The sequence below is a fragment of the Eubalaena glacialis genome, chromosome 12 (assembly GCF_028564815.1).
Source record: "Eubalaena glacialis isolate mEubGla1 chromosome 12, mEubGla1.1.hap2.+ XY, whole genome shotgun sequence".
NCBI classification, from domain to species: domain Eukaryota; kingdom Metazoa; phylum Chordata; class Mammalia; order Artiodactyla; family Balaenidae; genus Eubalaena; species Eubalaena glacialis.
Genome location: NC_083727.1, coordinates 15,472,817 through 15,487,093, shown reverse-complemented (window position 1 = coordinate 15,487,093; position 14,277 = coordinate 15,472,817). Strand labels below are relative to the sequence as shown.

The 14,277-nt window shown below is 44.3% G+C and overlaps 1 protein-coding gene across 12 annotated transcripts in view; it reads left to right on the top strand.

Moving 5' to 3' along the window:
• MTHFD1L (methylenetetrahydrofolate dehydrogenase (NADP+ dependent) 1 like) overlaps positions 1-14,277 on the top strand; it is a 290,546-nt gene that overhangs the window by 16,622 nt on the left and 259,647 nt on the right. For 10 of the 12 annotated variants that reach the window (XR_009702806.1, XR_009702808.1, XR_009702807.1 and 7 more), the window contains exon 8: positions 13,286-13,397. The exons of the other annotated variants lie outside the window; for them this stretch is intronic. Coding sequence is in view for 6 of the 10 variants with exons in the window: in XM_061206826.1 (XP_061062809.1) it covers positions 13,286-13,397 (112 nt within the window). In the remaining 4 variants the exon portion in view is untranslated. The remainder of the gene's footprint in view (positions 1-13,285; positions 13,398-14,277) is intronic. 12 annotated transcript variants of the gene reach the window in all.

Sequence of the window (14,277 nt, the reverse complement as noted above, 5' to 3'; positions counted from 1 at the left end):
TTTTTTTAAAGCACATTCCCAGTTACCCTCTTTTTTTAAAATTTATTTTATTTTTGGCTGTGTTGGGTCTTCGTTGCTGTGCGCGGGCTTTTTTTTTTTTTATGTGCACTTTATTATTATTATTATTTTATTTTGACATCTTCATTGGAGTATAATTGCTTTACAATGGTGTGTTAGTTTCTGCTTTATAACAAAGTGAATCAGTTATACATTTACATATGTTCCCATATATCTTCCCTCTTGCGTCTCTCTCCCTCCCACCCTCCCTATCCCACCCATCTAGGTGGTCACAGACCACCGAGCTGATCTCCCTGTGCTATGCGGCTGCTTCCCACTAGCTATCTATTCTACGTTTGGTAGTGTATATATGTCCATGCCACTCTCTCACTTTGTCACAGCTTACCCTTCCCCCTCCCCATATCCTCAAGTCCATTCTCTAGTAGGTCTGTGTCTTTATTCCTGTCTTACCCCTAGGTTCTTCATGACCTTTTTTTTCTTTTTTTTTCCTTAGATTCCATATATATGTGTTAGCATACTGTATTTGGTTTTCTCTTTCTGACTTACTTCACTCTGTATGACAGACTCGAGGTCCATCCACCTCACTACAAATAACTCAATTTCGTTTCTTTTTATGGCTGAGTAATATTCCATTGTATATATGTGCCACATCTTCTTTATCCATTCATCTGTTGATGGACACTTAGGTTGCTTCCATGTCCTGGCTATTGTAAATAGAGCTGCAATGAACATTTTGGTACATGACTCTTTTTGAACTATGGTTTTCTCAGGGTATATGCCCAGTAGTGGGATTGCTGGGTCGTATGGTAGTTCTATCTGTAGTTTTTTAAGGAACCTCCAAACTGTTCTCCATAGTGGCTGTATCAATTTACATTCCCACCAACAGTGCAAGAGGGTTCCCTTTTCTCCACACCCTCTCCAGCATTTATTGTTTATAGATGTTTTGATGATGGCCATTTTGACCAGTGTGAGATGATATCTCATTGTAGTTTTGATTTGCATTTCTCTAATGATTAATGATGTTGAGCATTCTTTCATGTGTCTGTTGGCAATCTGTATATCTTCTTTGGAGAAATGTCTATTTAGGCCTTCTGCCCATTTTTGGATTGGGTTGTTTGTTTTTTTGTTATTGAGCTGCATGAGCTGCTTGTAAATTTTGGAGATTAATCCTTTGTCAGTTGCTTCCTTTGCAAATATTTTCTCCCATTCTGAGGGTTGTCTTTTGGTCTTGTTTATGGTTTCCTTTGCTGTGCAAAAGCTTTTCTTTTTTTAAGTTGGCGGTGAGCGGGGGCTACTCTTCACTGCCGTGCACGGGCGTCTCATTGCGGTGGCCTCTCTCGTCGCGGAGCACTGACTCTAGGCGTGCGGGCTCTAGAGCACAGGCTCAGTAGTTGTGGCACACAGGCCTAGCTGCTGTGCAGCATGTGGGATCTTCCTGAACCAGGGCTCGAACCTGTGTCCCCTGCATTGGCAGGTGGATTCCTAACCACTGCGCCACCAGGGAAGCCCTATGTAGGGTTTTAAATCAATACCGCGTATATATTTTTAGGGCTGCATACATATAAAGTTAAAGTATAAAGAAAGGAGTGGAAACTGTGAACCAGATCAGGAAAACCATGACAGGACAAAGCTGTGCAGGTAGGTAAGAGGAGACTAGGGGACCTTCCCTTGTGTTGGTCATGCCTTTCCTTAAACTAGGCAATGGGCGGGATGGGATGTCCAGGTGTGTTATGTTATTCTTTTACATTTTCGTGTCTGAAATAGTTAATAAAGTTTTTAATTTCAAAAACTGACAATGAATTTCACAAATTTCAAGCAAAGTGAAGTTAAATTAAAAGTGCATTAAGTACAATAAATTACTAAAATCTAAAAATACATGTTCTTCACTTCGCAGCGTGAGGATGGAAACAAACAAGTTGTAGTCCTGTCCAGGGGAGACGGGCCTCTCGACTGAGATTTGTAATTTTTCAGTGGCAGGTGGATCTGATGTACGTAATTCCTTCTTGTTTTAAAATAGCCCAGCAACATGGTCTTGCAATTAAACTCAAACCTATGTGCTTTTTTAGTGGTCACCACGTGGTGGCAGCCTATTCAAGAGAATTCAAGGACAATGTTTCATACTTTAGAGGCCAGGATTTTAGGTTGGGAAGCTTAGTAGAAGAGGACAGTAAACTTGCCCTGAACTGAACAGCTGTGACGAAAAAGAGAAAAATGCCTTCATTGGCAAGTCATTGTTTTCACAGCTGTCACAGATACTTTTGCTAGTTGTATCTGTATTTTTGAACAACAAAGACATCTTTCAAAGTGCTTTTTTTATTATGGAAATAAATCACCTTGACTCTTTTGGATAAAGCTCACCCTAACTTTGAGAAGATGATTGCGAGGCTTTATTCTCTAGAGAATCTAGAAATTGAATAACATTCTGGTTCCCGCATGTCTAAGAAGGCTCTTTTCAATAGCTGACATTGCACACACATTTTGTTTTCTTAAGTCCTTGGCACTTAACAGTGGCACCACTGTGAATCTTATAGGCTGTCAACTTCCACTCTTTTTATTGCTTCAGCTTTATAGCCAAAAATAGGGAAAGATTCCGGGCTCCCTATACTTGGCTTTAAAGTTCATTTGGTCTCTGGCGTTTGGCCCTCTCTACCTGGCTTACTTACTTACAACAGGCTCCCCTCACACCACAGGATAAAGGCTGTATCTTTCCATTTTTTGGTGCTAGCAGCCAACTTCACTAGTCACTTACCTCCCGCTGATATGCCTCCATGCTTCTGCCTGACGTTTGACTTTTCACTATTCCTGTATTTTATTTCTAAAACACAGGCCATTCCTGGGCCTGGTTTCAGAGGGTCAGTGTGCCCTCTGCAGACCACAGTGGTGGCAGTTAACGTGGTGCAAAGAACACCAAGACACACGTTAGTGTCCTAGGACACCTGAAAGGGACAGGCTGTGTCCACCCTTGGAAAACCTTCACTGTGAGAATCCTTGAAAGTATACATTTAACAACAGATTTGGATTTTTGTTTTCTAATTCCGTCAACAATGCATTTTAAGATTATAGTGCATTATAAGTGCATCTTAACAGTGCATTTTAAGATTATGGCCCATTTAGCTTCTCATTATCAACAATGCTAAGTATCAGGGAGAGAAAAGAGCAAGCAAAGGATTATAGCTATTAGGTCACAGGACGTTATCTTTGAAAAGCATTTCTTACCTGCTTATTTGTACCTGACATGGGACAAGACCCCCTGTTGGCCATCTGGTGGGGGATTTCCAAAACCAGGGGGGTGAGGGTTTGGGGATCAGGGGGTGACTGTAACACTGGAGTCCTGTCCACCACCTCCTAAACTACATGCAGCCTTTCAAGTTTGGGATGACCTTGAAGCAGTCGCAGCCTGCTGCAACCAGTAGGAACTGTCTTTGAAGGTCTGGAGTCAGAGACAACATTTGTGTTCTCGGGAAGCAATAAAACATAGGCATTGGTGGAGACAGCTCTGGATTCAAGCCTTATCTGTTGTTTAACCTCTCTGAGGCTGTCTCCTTATGTGGAGAATGGGGATCATAATACTCCCTGCCTCATGGGGCTGCTGTGAGATTTCAGTGATCACGTAAGTTTTCTTAGCACAGGATCCCTGGTAATAGCTTGGCTGTTATTGATGGTGAGTCAGGAAAGACACTGGCAAGTTTCACCATACAGATGTGCAATTGACCCTCAGTGTGGAAATGGAAAGGCCAGTGGGTAATCACATTGTAAGGAGACAATAAAAACTCAGGACCCAGGGTTCCTCATTGGAGGAAAAGTAAGAGACAGTGTCCCTGAGAGAGTGGGTGCCCAGCTTTGGCCAGTCCGGGCTCTCCCTCTGGTCCTCACCTCCAGGGCTGTGGGCCTCTTCCTTCCCTGATGCCTGTGTTACTCAGAAGCTGCTCCACTTCAGATCGTGTCTCCTGGGGATTCCTGGTTTACCAATCACTCCTTCCAGGAATAGTAGTCCTTCCTACAATTTTGAGGAGTAGTTACATTGAGTTAGTTAAATAGAAATGGATCCCTTCTCTAACAGCCTGCCTAGATCTAAAGATAGTCTTTGGATACTGATTATGCATAAAATCTCATGGAGTCTGAACATGAGAATTGAGATTTGCCTTTTTAGAGAAGTACAGAAAAGAGAGTTGACTTCTGTATTTGGTAGCTTGATAGTTTATGCCCCTCTGAGTGTATGATTGAATACTAAGAATGAGTTTCCTGCTTTGTTCTGCAGCATCAAAACAAAGATGCATTCTGCTTTGAGATGCATTCTGCATTTACATGGGAGAGGGGAAGAATGTCTGGGCACTGATCCAAATTAGCTACACACTACGGAGCATCAGCTGTTGGTACCCCAAAGCACTGGGTGTGATGTTTCTGGGTCCAGATAAGGAATCGCCCTCCTTCCTCCACCCAAACGAAGACCCCTCACTCAGCTCCCCAGGCCCCTGGAGTGGAATGACACCCTTATGTAGGAGGGGACAGTCATCTGCCCTGTGAGAATTGGCCTAGATTTGGAGATGTCCTCTTCCTCACCCCAAGGAGTTCACTCTGATACCAAAAGCAAATGTTCTGCATTTAGTATTTATGAGGCGGAGTGGTACCCCTCTCCAGGGAAGAGAGGCTGTCAGGCACCCCGGGGCTGTGCTCACACGCCCTCACTTGCTCCACTGGCTGGGAAGCCTCTTCTGAATCTGCGGTCGGGCGCAGCTGGAAGATGATGGCAAAACGGCCTCCAGCTGCAACGAATCAGGTCAATCCCAGCTGCGTGTATAAGAAATAACCCCGGAATAAGAGAACCGTTGTACTTTGTTTGTCTCAGAGGATCTTGTTTCTCCTGAGCACAGAGATCATCAAAATTAGCACTAACAGAAGAAGGAAAAAATACAGGTCTTTCATACTTGAAGGATCAGAGTAGGCTGTTTTCTTGAGCAAAGCTAAATTATCACAGAGTCATTTCCGCTTTAAATTCGGTATATAGCATGGCTTACAAAAGGCCTTAAAAAAGGAATTGGAAAATTCTAAATATATGTGTATTATATATATGAGATCTTGAAAAAGTAATCTATTTTCCAGAGATTGTGGGGAAAACCCTAGCTTTTGTTTTTTGGCCGAGCCACGTGGCTTACAGGATCTTAGTTCCCTGACTAGGGATCGAACCCGGGCCAATGGCAGTGAAAGCGCCAAGTCCTAACCACTGGACCGCCAGGGAATTCCTGGAAAACCCTAGCTTTTAAACTGGACTAGATTGGCAAGTTACACGAGTTATTTTTTCTTTTTTATATTTATAATTTTTAATGCATTTGTCTTTTAAATCGGGTAGGAAGTTATAAGTGTAGTTTCAAACCAAAAATACAAGAATACTGGCTTTTCTGGAGATCTCATTTCTTCACACAGCTTGGAGTTATGACTAGTATCTTTTCACTTCTTGTAGAGCAGGTCTAATGGTAACGAACTCCCTCCACTTTGTTTAATATGCAAATGTATTCATTTCTCCCTTTTTTTTTTTTGAAGTACAGTTTTGCTGGATATAGAATTCTCAGTTGACAGATCTTTTTTTCTTCAGGCACTTTATTTTTTTTATTTTTTAATTTTTTTATAAATTTATTATTTTACTTTATTTATTTTATTTTTGGCTGCGTTGGGTCTTGGTTGCTGCGCGCAGGCTTTTCTCTGGTTGCGGTGAGCGGGGGCTACTCTTCGCTGCGGTGTGCGGGCTCCTCATTGCAGTGGCTTCTCTTGTGAAGCATGGGCTCTAGGCGCGTGGGCTTCAGTAGTTGTGGCACGTGGGCTCAGTAGTTGTGGCTCACGGGCTCTAGAGCGCAGGCTCAGGAGTTGTGGCGCACGGGCTTAGCTGCTCCGCGGCATGTAGGATCTTCCCGGACCAGGGCTCGAACCCGTGTCCCCTGCATTGGCAGGCGGATTCTTAACCACTGCGCCACCAGGGAAGCCCTCTTCAGGCACTTTAAATATGTCATCCCACTGCCTTCTGGCCTCCAAGATTTCTGATGAGCATGATAATTCTTTTTCACCAGAGAGGCTACACTTAAACCAGTAACATATGGTAACAGCAGTAAGGACAGCTAATAATCATTGAGTTAGTGGCTACTATGAACCAGGACTGTCCCTCACTTGTGTTATCTCGTTGATTCTGCAGCCATCCTATTCGGCAGGACTCTCACTCTTCCCATATCATAGATGAGGAAACTGAGGCTCAGAGAAGTAAAGAGACTATGCAAATGTATATAATTTAAAAATGATAGAGGTGGCAGTACAGCCAGTATTTTTAGCCACTATCCCATGTCAGCTCGTATTCCAGATAATCACAAAACCCAATCTTTAAAAGTACCTTTAAAGTCTAATCTTTAAAACCCAAAAGTATCTGACAGCTCGCATGGGGAACATCAGCGGGACCAAGGCCCAAGACATTAGACTTGGGTTGAGTTCACCATTGTTTCATTCCCACAGTTAATAGTCCCACAGATATCTTCCTAAGATAAGGAAGCCAGTTGCTCCCTGAGCCCTGGGCTTCTCACCACCCCTCCAGGGGCACTCTTCAGAAGGGATGTGTCCACCCTGTTGAGAGGGCAGGGTGGGGGGCACCCTGGTCAGGTGTGTGGACACGCAGTACAGCCACATTGATGTGAGTCCCTCCCCTCACCCCACTCCCCTGTAGTGGCTGGGTGGAGAAGATACCACCGACCCGGGAGCACCACAGATCTTGTGCCAAGCAAATACCAAGGCTACTGAGTAATGTGTGATTAAGTGACCTGGATAATGTAGCCCCCTGAGTTTCTTTGACAGATTTTTCAATATTCATGGACTGAAAATGCCTTTGGATGTCAGCTCCCATTCTTCTCACTCTTGGTTCTGCCTGATCATTGTCTTGCTTATTAACACCAGAGAAGGAGGTGAATAGAACTTTTTAAAAAACCCCCAAATCAGGCCATTTATATTTAGCAGCATTGAGAAAGGGATCTGAGAGAGTCTGTTGAAACTTGGCGTGAGATCCAAAGGGGGCGTGTGAAGTCTCAGACGGTTCAAGGCAGGTACTGCACAAAGGAAGGGCTCCAGGCTGTGTCCTGCAGAGATCAGGCCAGTGACATCACCTCCCGTCCACCTACAGATCATCCCTGCTTGCCTGTACGCACCATCGGCAGAGCCTGGCTCTATCTTTTACCCCTTCCTCTCCAGTGTAAATGCTTCCTAAGGATGTAGAATTAGAATACTCTAGTTGGTAGGTCTTAACATAATCTATAGTGATAAAGCACCTTACATTTGTGTACAGCTTTCGTTTTCAAAGTCTTTTCATATACTAGCTCACTAGCGTTATATCCTGAAAGCAAGGTGTTACGTATGGTGCCTTGACCCTGGTTGTCAGTGAAAAGGAGCAGAGCCTGGATATGAATCCGGGTCTTATAAACCCCACCTGCCACGCTCTTCCCTCTGCACCTCAATTCCTCTCTGTCAAGTGCAGCTTCTTCACTTCTCCAAGGAGGCAACTGAGGCCAGAGAGTTACTCAGGGGAAGTGGGATGCAGAAATCCTGTGTGCAGCCCAGGGTTCAGAATTGGAAAGCACAAGTATGGCAGGAAATGCGACGCAACGCTGAATTTCCCACAGTCACATCAATTCACCTTAACTTCAACACGGCATAACCGTAAATCATAAGGCTGTCCTGCCTCTGTGAAGTGCGGCTTGCCTCTCGTGGATCTGGGGACCATAACTTGGTCTTTTCCACATTTTTGTGCTATGTGGTTCTGAGTCTTTGTCATATTAGATTACCTCTCATCACACATACACACACGCACAGACACACACACACACACACACAGGTGTGAGCTCACGCTCTCTCTCTCTCTCTCTCTCTCTCTCTCTGTGTCTCAGCCCTACTTTTTAGTTTTATTTCTTCCTAGGGTGTGAGAAAGGGAATTATTCTTGATGAATCAAAGTATATCCATTACTGGATTTGAGGTTGCATTTTCCTTTTATCATCCATCATAATTTATGTGAGAATCAAGTAAACTTGAAGAGGGATTAACTGTCTTTTCTGTAACATTTGGGGCACAACTGGCTATCTTTGATACTCTCTTCTCATACGTTGAGCAGTAAATATGTTGAATGATGAGGTAAGACATGAACTTCTTAGAAAAAGGAAGGTCATTTATTAACCTTCGGGGGAAAAATTGGGGAGATAAGTGCTGTGACCATACTCCCAAATTATCCATTTGGCTTGTAGTCATTCTGATTTATGAAATAGGTCTTAATTTTAAAAGCCAGTAATGTCCTACTGATCACAGATGAGAGTGGAAAAAAGAAACATAGGCAATTCCAGAAAGGAAAAAAATTCTCTGGGATGAGATCACTTGATGAAGTGGGGGAGGTACCTTTTGCTGAGACTCATTCTCTTATCTTGCCAAAGTATTACAACATCTGAATGAACATGGTTTGACATTCTTATTTTAGAGTGTTTACACAGTTATTTTGATGTTCTCATTTGGTAGTATGCTTAATATTGCAGGAAAATATGTATATTTATCCATGGGTACAAAGCAAGAATCCTTTGGTAGATATTCAGTTAATTCGAATAAAAAGTTAGACATTCTAAGTTTGAATAATTTATGGATAAACAGGGACTCTGCTCATGAAAAACTCTGCCTCAGTGAAATCTCCATAGGCAGGGAACACACTGGACCCAAAGGGCAAGAGTTTACCCAGGCATGGTTGCCAATACCCATGTCTATAATAAAGTCACTGATGAGTTCCTAATTGCCAAAAACGGAGTTTTTTTGCTTTTAGCTTGCTTAGCCATTGGGCGTCATTGGAACCGGTTGACCTCACCCTTTCCCCTTAGCAGCCTGCTTGAAGGCACCCAGTCCTCCTTCCTGTGTCTGGGGTCGCACCAGAGTCGTGTCATTTATTCCCTTCTTTTGTCATTTAAGATGAGTGCTCCCAAGGGATGCATTAAACACCTTTTTCTCCCCATTCTACCGGTTTCCCTCGGGGATCTTGTCCAAGCTGCTAGTTTTAACTATGTCTATAATGCTGGCAGATCCCAGCCTGCACCCCCATCCTCCTGACCTTCCTCGGTTCCAGGCATCCAGCTTCCTACCAGACCTGCCCTCTGCCTGCTGCAGTGTAATGCTTTCCCTCTCAGCCCCTCCGATCCTTCTCAATCCCGCATCCAGAGTAATCTTCCTAAAACACAGCTGATGGTGTGAGGGCCACCAGAGTAGCCCGGTCTGACAACTACTTATCTGTTGTCAAGAAAAGGCCAGCAAATTCGGGAATTTGGCATTTATTGAAAGAAAGTGACATTTAATAAAAAAGAAAAACACTTCACTCTTTTTAGGACTTTGCCATGAGATAGCCACGGGGCCTCCACAGCCACATGAGATTTCACAGACACGCCCTGTCATTGCAGAGCACTGTGAAGACTCTTCTGCGGAACATGATGTGATCTGTAAAGCCACTCACCCGGCTTCCACTAACCACAAAGTGTCCCAGTTCATTGAATGAGGGCCCGGTCACCTCTCACCCTCCCTCCCTCGGGGCCCCTCCCTGTACTTAACTGTGTGTGACAGCTGCCAGGATGTCCCTGTCGCACAGGGACTGCCGGGTGTTAAACACTAGCAAAGTTTTTAAGTATTTTACCAACTGTGCGGGCAAAAGAAGTAGAAATCGAATGTTTAATTGTTTCTTTTCCGTATTCCAGTGGTTTGCCCTGCGCCTCCATCTTGAAGATCCCCAGCTCTCAAATCTTGTAGGCAGGGATTTTTATATTCCGATCCTCAGCAACCTCAGTGTCTGCCCCAGGCGGCACTTGAGAGATGGCAGGTGAATGAGTATATTCACTAAAGAATTCTGGATCTCTTATTCTCTTCAGTCACTGTAATTTGAGAAGCGTGTCTTTGCTGGAGAAAGTACCTATTTTTTTTTTAAGTATTGTTCTTCATTTTGAACTTTATTTTCTGAATTGTGTTGATCACTTTTGAAGGATGTAGAAGCAGGTTTGATAGGTCTCAGGTAATTCAGTCACGATGCTTCAGGACATAGCTCCAAACCTTTTTTTTTTTAACCTGTCCTACCTTTTGTAGGCATACAGATCTCATGCCTGAGATTCATATATGCCCTTTCAAAACCGTTGATAGCATAAGTCCTGTCTTCTAACTAGGAAGGTGGGGCTGTCCTTTGTGGAGTTTCCATTTTAAAATGCATTTCATTTGCTAAATACAAAGTTGTGAGTTTCCTTTTAACTCTGCAAGTCCTATCTGTCCTCCATCTCCCCCTCTGTATTCTGAGACCTGTCCCCCACCCACACTCCCTGAAAAATCAGTGACTTCAGAAAAGTAGTTTTCATGGTGTCTAAACCCTCTGCATTCCCACGTGCTCCACACTAAATGCCTGCATATCTGTGTCTTGCGATTGTTTTAACATTTGGTCTTCTGCCTGGGGAGTGGGCGGTTCGCTGAAAGCTGCTTCCACTCAAGTCTCAGCAGAGAAGGCAATATTTTGTTATGAGTAAAGTTTCAAGCCAGGCTTTGGCCAGGGTCCTTCCCATTAGGGAGGAAGAAAGTAGAAACAGCCAGTGAGATGATAATTCTCCTTGAGTAGCTCATTAAAAACCTCGCCTGGGCCTCCGTGGGTTATTTATTGATTTAAGCATCTAGCACTTTTCCTTTCCAGAAAGATTAGCATCTCCGATGCGATCACGGCTGGGGGAGGAGATTTTGGCCTTTACTCTGTGGGATCAACTGCCCCCCCAGTTGCTTGTTAGCACAGCCCGCTTTCGAGCTGAGTCTAGGTACACAGTTAAGGGGTCAGAATGAGATTTCCGAGATTTATCGGTAATGAAAAGAACAGGTTGTACCGAAGACACCACATGTAGGAAACTAAGTGCTCTTAGGGGACTCAATTAAACCTGTGATCCTTGGCTTTTTCCAGAATGAACATTGCAGTCTTGTACATATTAACTTCCTTTTTGTAGATGTTTTAACATGTGCTGTTTTTGCCGCCGTCGAGCGTGGAAAATGCAGCGAAATGGCGTTTCTTATCCGCGGATCACTTGCCACACGCTAAGCATCTGTGTTTCAGGTCTTACTGTGGTTGAGTGTCTGCAGTGGTAAAGGAACACAGATATTTTCTTATCAGATGTTTAAAATCCTCTTTCCATAAGAACACATTTTTCCCCTAAATATGACATCTCCTGCAAGTCTAGCTGCCTTTCAGCTCTATCTGTACAGAACCCATGGGACGTTAACGCACTAGATTGCTGGGAATATTGGCTGTAAACCTCTTAATTTGGGTTCACAGTACTGTGACTTGGGCATTAAAAAAGTGGTTTTTCCTGTAGGGACCTCTTTTTGAATGTGATTAATACAGACTCACAGAGATACCATTTTAACGTATTCCTCTTCCTGTGCCTTAATAAAGGGCGGTGCTGAAAAGCAGTGAGCACCTTCGGGCCTCGTTAGCGGTACTCATTGAATTGCTCTCCCCTATTTGCATGATCCAGCTGATCAAGTGTTTCTGGGATGTTAACCTGTAAGAGTTGGCTTTATCGGCTCGTTGAAAAGACGTGCATTTAAATTTTCACCATGCTTCTCCTCTATCACGGGAGCTCGGAGCTGCTCTAGATCTTGGCTTTTTTGTTCCCAAGATTCCTGAGACTTTAGCTGATGCAGCCTCTTGCCCAAACAGTGTTACGGACTCGGGCTGAGGAGCTGGCCTGGTCCTTCCCCATGATCTTCAGCGATCAGCGTGTCCAAGCTGAGAGCGGATGAGGACCACTGGAGCCCGTTCACTTCCTGGGCTGTTGGGTGGTTGGGTGAGGGTAGTGGGACTGGGGGAGTTTTTGTGTTTTGTCTTCCGTTCCTGTCTGTTTGATTCTGAGGAGTCTGTAGTCAGTTGCAGGGCATTGAAGTCTGTGGAAAAAGCAATGGGGGAGGGGCCATCAGCGCTACGGCGTGGAGGGCTGTCAGCTTCCCTCTCTTTCTGCCTCATAGAGTATTGAGTATTCCAAGGCTGGGTTTGCTAGGGAGACAGGACATACCATAGAGGTACTTACACTCCCTGAGCCTCAGTTTACTTGTCCATTAAATGGGTATAATGACACCAACCTCACGTATTTGTGAGCTGACATGTGCAGTTGTTGGTATTTTCCCCATGGGTCTAAGATTCCTTCTTCAGCTCTCTCCCTCCACATACGGATCCAGTTTGAAGTCTTTGGTTGCTTAGTTGGTACTGGGACAAGTGGTCATTCTTCTGTTGAGGCCAGAGCCAACCTCTTACCCTACTTCATAACTGTCCTTCCAGACATGTTCCTCCTGTGCTGTGTTATCAAAGTACAAACAGGGCAGACATGTGAATGTCTTTTGTAGTAGTGGTTGCATTGTTTCCTTTTTCTTTAAGAAAAACAAAAACAAAAACAGTTTGACAAGAGACTAACCAGGACCTCAAGGAAAATGAGATTCTTGCTTGAGCTCTTGCAAATCTGTCCATGGATCTAGTAAAAGTTCCATATGGGTCTAATTTTGATTATGCAGTTGTACAGGCCGGAAGGCTCCCTGCACTGGTCAGATCTTCAAGTGGCTTCACTGCGACCAGCACTATCTCCCCGCTAAGTCAGGATGCTGCATGAGTCAGGATGCTGTCCACCCCATTCAGCTTGCAGTCTCCTCCTCCCATCAGTGCAGTTTCCTCGGCCCCATCCTTTTTCTTGATAGTGCAGTTAGTGTTGAAAATATGTAAATGATAAGACTACACGTAGTATATATGCTGAAGTGACTGCCCTGAAGAAATTTTGTTTTTTTTAATAAGAGTAAACACTTTTATTTTCTTTGTTGCTGTACAGATCACAATGATGGAATTGTCCTTCTCTGTCTCTCTCTTTTTTGTGGCCATGCCGTGCGGCATGTGGGATCTTAGTTCCCCACATGCCACATCCCAGGGATCGAACCCGAGCCCCCTGCGGTGGAAGCAGAGTTTTAACCACTGGACTGCCAGGGAAGTCCCCCTGAAGAAATTTTTAAAGCTTCCTTTTTTTATCTAGGATATGGTGATCACATTTGGTTTGTACTAATATGAGCTACATTATTAAATTAGTAAAGTGATTCTGTCAGTGCATCCGTGTGGAACTGAACTCTGAAGATTGTTGTCTGTTACATTGAAGGCATTTGACGTTGATTGTCACGTCTTTATGCTACCGTTGAAAATGTGTGTGGTGTTTTTCTTTTTCTTTCTAGCTTCATGAGGCTGACATTGTGATCTTGGGCTCACCCAAGCCGGAAGAGATTCCCCTTTCTTGGATTCAACCAGGAACTACTGTTCTCAACTGTTCCCATGACTTTCTATCAGGTAAATGTCTTCAAATTGGTGCCAGGCCACTGATCAAAATAGGTAAGATTGCTATGAGTAAAGTTAATCTTCTTCAGAAGAGTATATTCCTGAAATGATGGTTGCTGTCAACACACGTACACAGGTCATGTGCCTGCCTTTTGGGTTACTTGATATGGGAACCATATTGTAGGGCAGAGAGCAGCCAAGATGCCAGCTGCAGTCAGGGCCTCTCCTCCTCCTCCTCCTCGTTCCGTTCTTCCCCTTCATCAGCACGTCCCCTGCTGGCCTCTAGCATCAAGCAGTCAAGTCGGTTGTGACCTAAAGTAGGAAATTTTTACATGTGTGAGGTAAACTAGAAACAGTGGTTTCCACAGTCTTTCAAAAAACAGCAGAATCCTTTCTCTTAAAGCAGTCTTAGATGAACCTCAACACGTAAAAGCAGATGAAAACACAGCTACCAGAGGGATGGGAGTGGAGACTAGCTCCCCTGTGTTTGTAATTTCCCTTTGCAGTGACCCCCTCAGGCGCTCCCTTGGAGCCACAAAGTCACTTCAGAACACTGTGAAAGTCACCCTTAGAAACAGAAGAGGTCTTAGGATAGGTGCTGATATTTGATGGTATTTGCCAAGGGACCCAGGAACATCCTGGACCACACATCAGGTCACCCTCAGGGTAGCTGAAGCTGTGCCAGCCCCAGGGCACTCAGCCCAGGGGCCAGCAGGAGCTGGCCCAGCAGGGACACCCTTTTCTCGTTCACAGGAAGACACTCAGGCTAAGAGAGCTTTAGCACACCCAGCCCACCCCCTCAAGTCCCTGAGTGACATGTGTATGCAAGAGACAATTGCAGAGGGAGACAGAGAACCCTCTTTGTTACCCGTGGCCTCCAAATTTCAACATG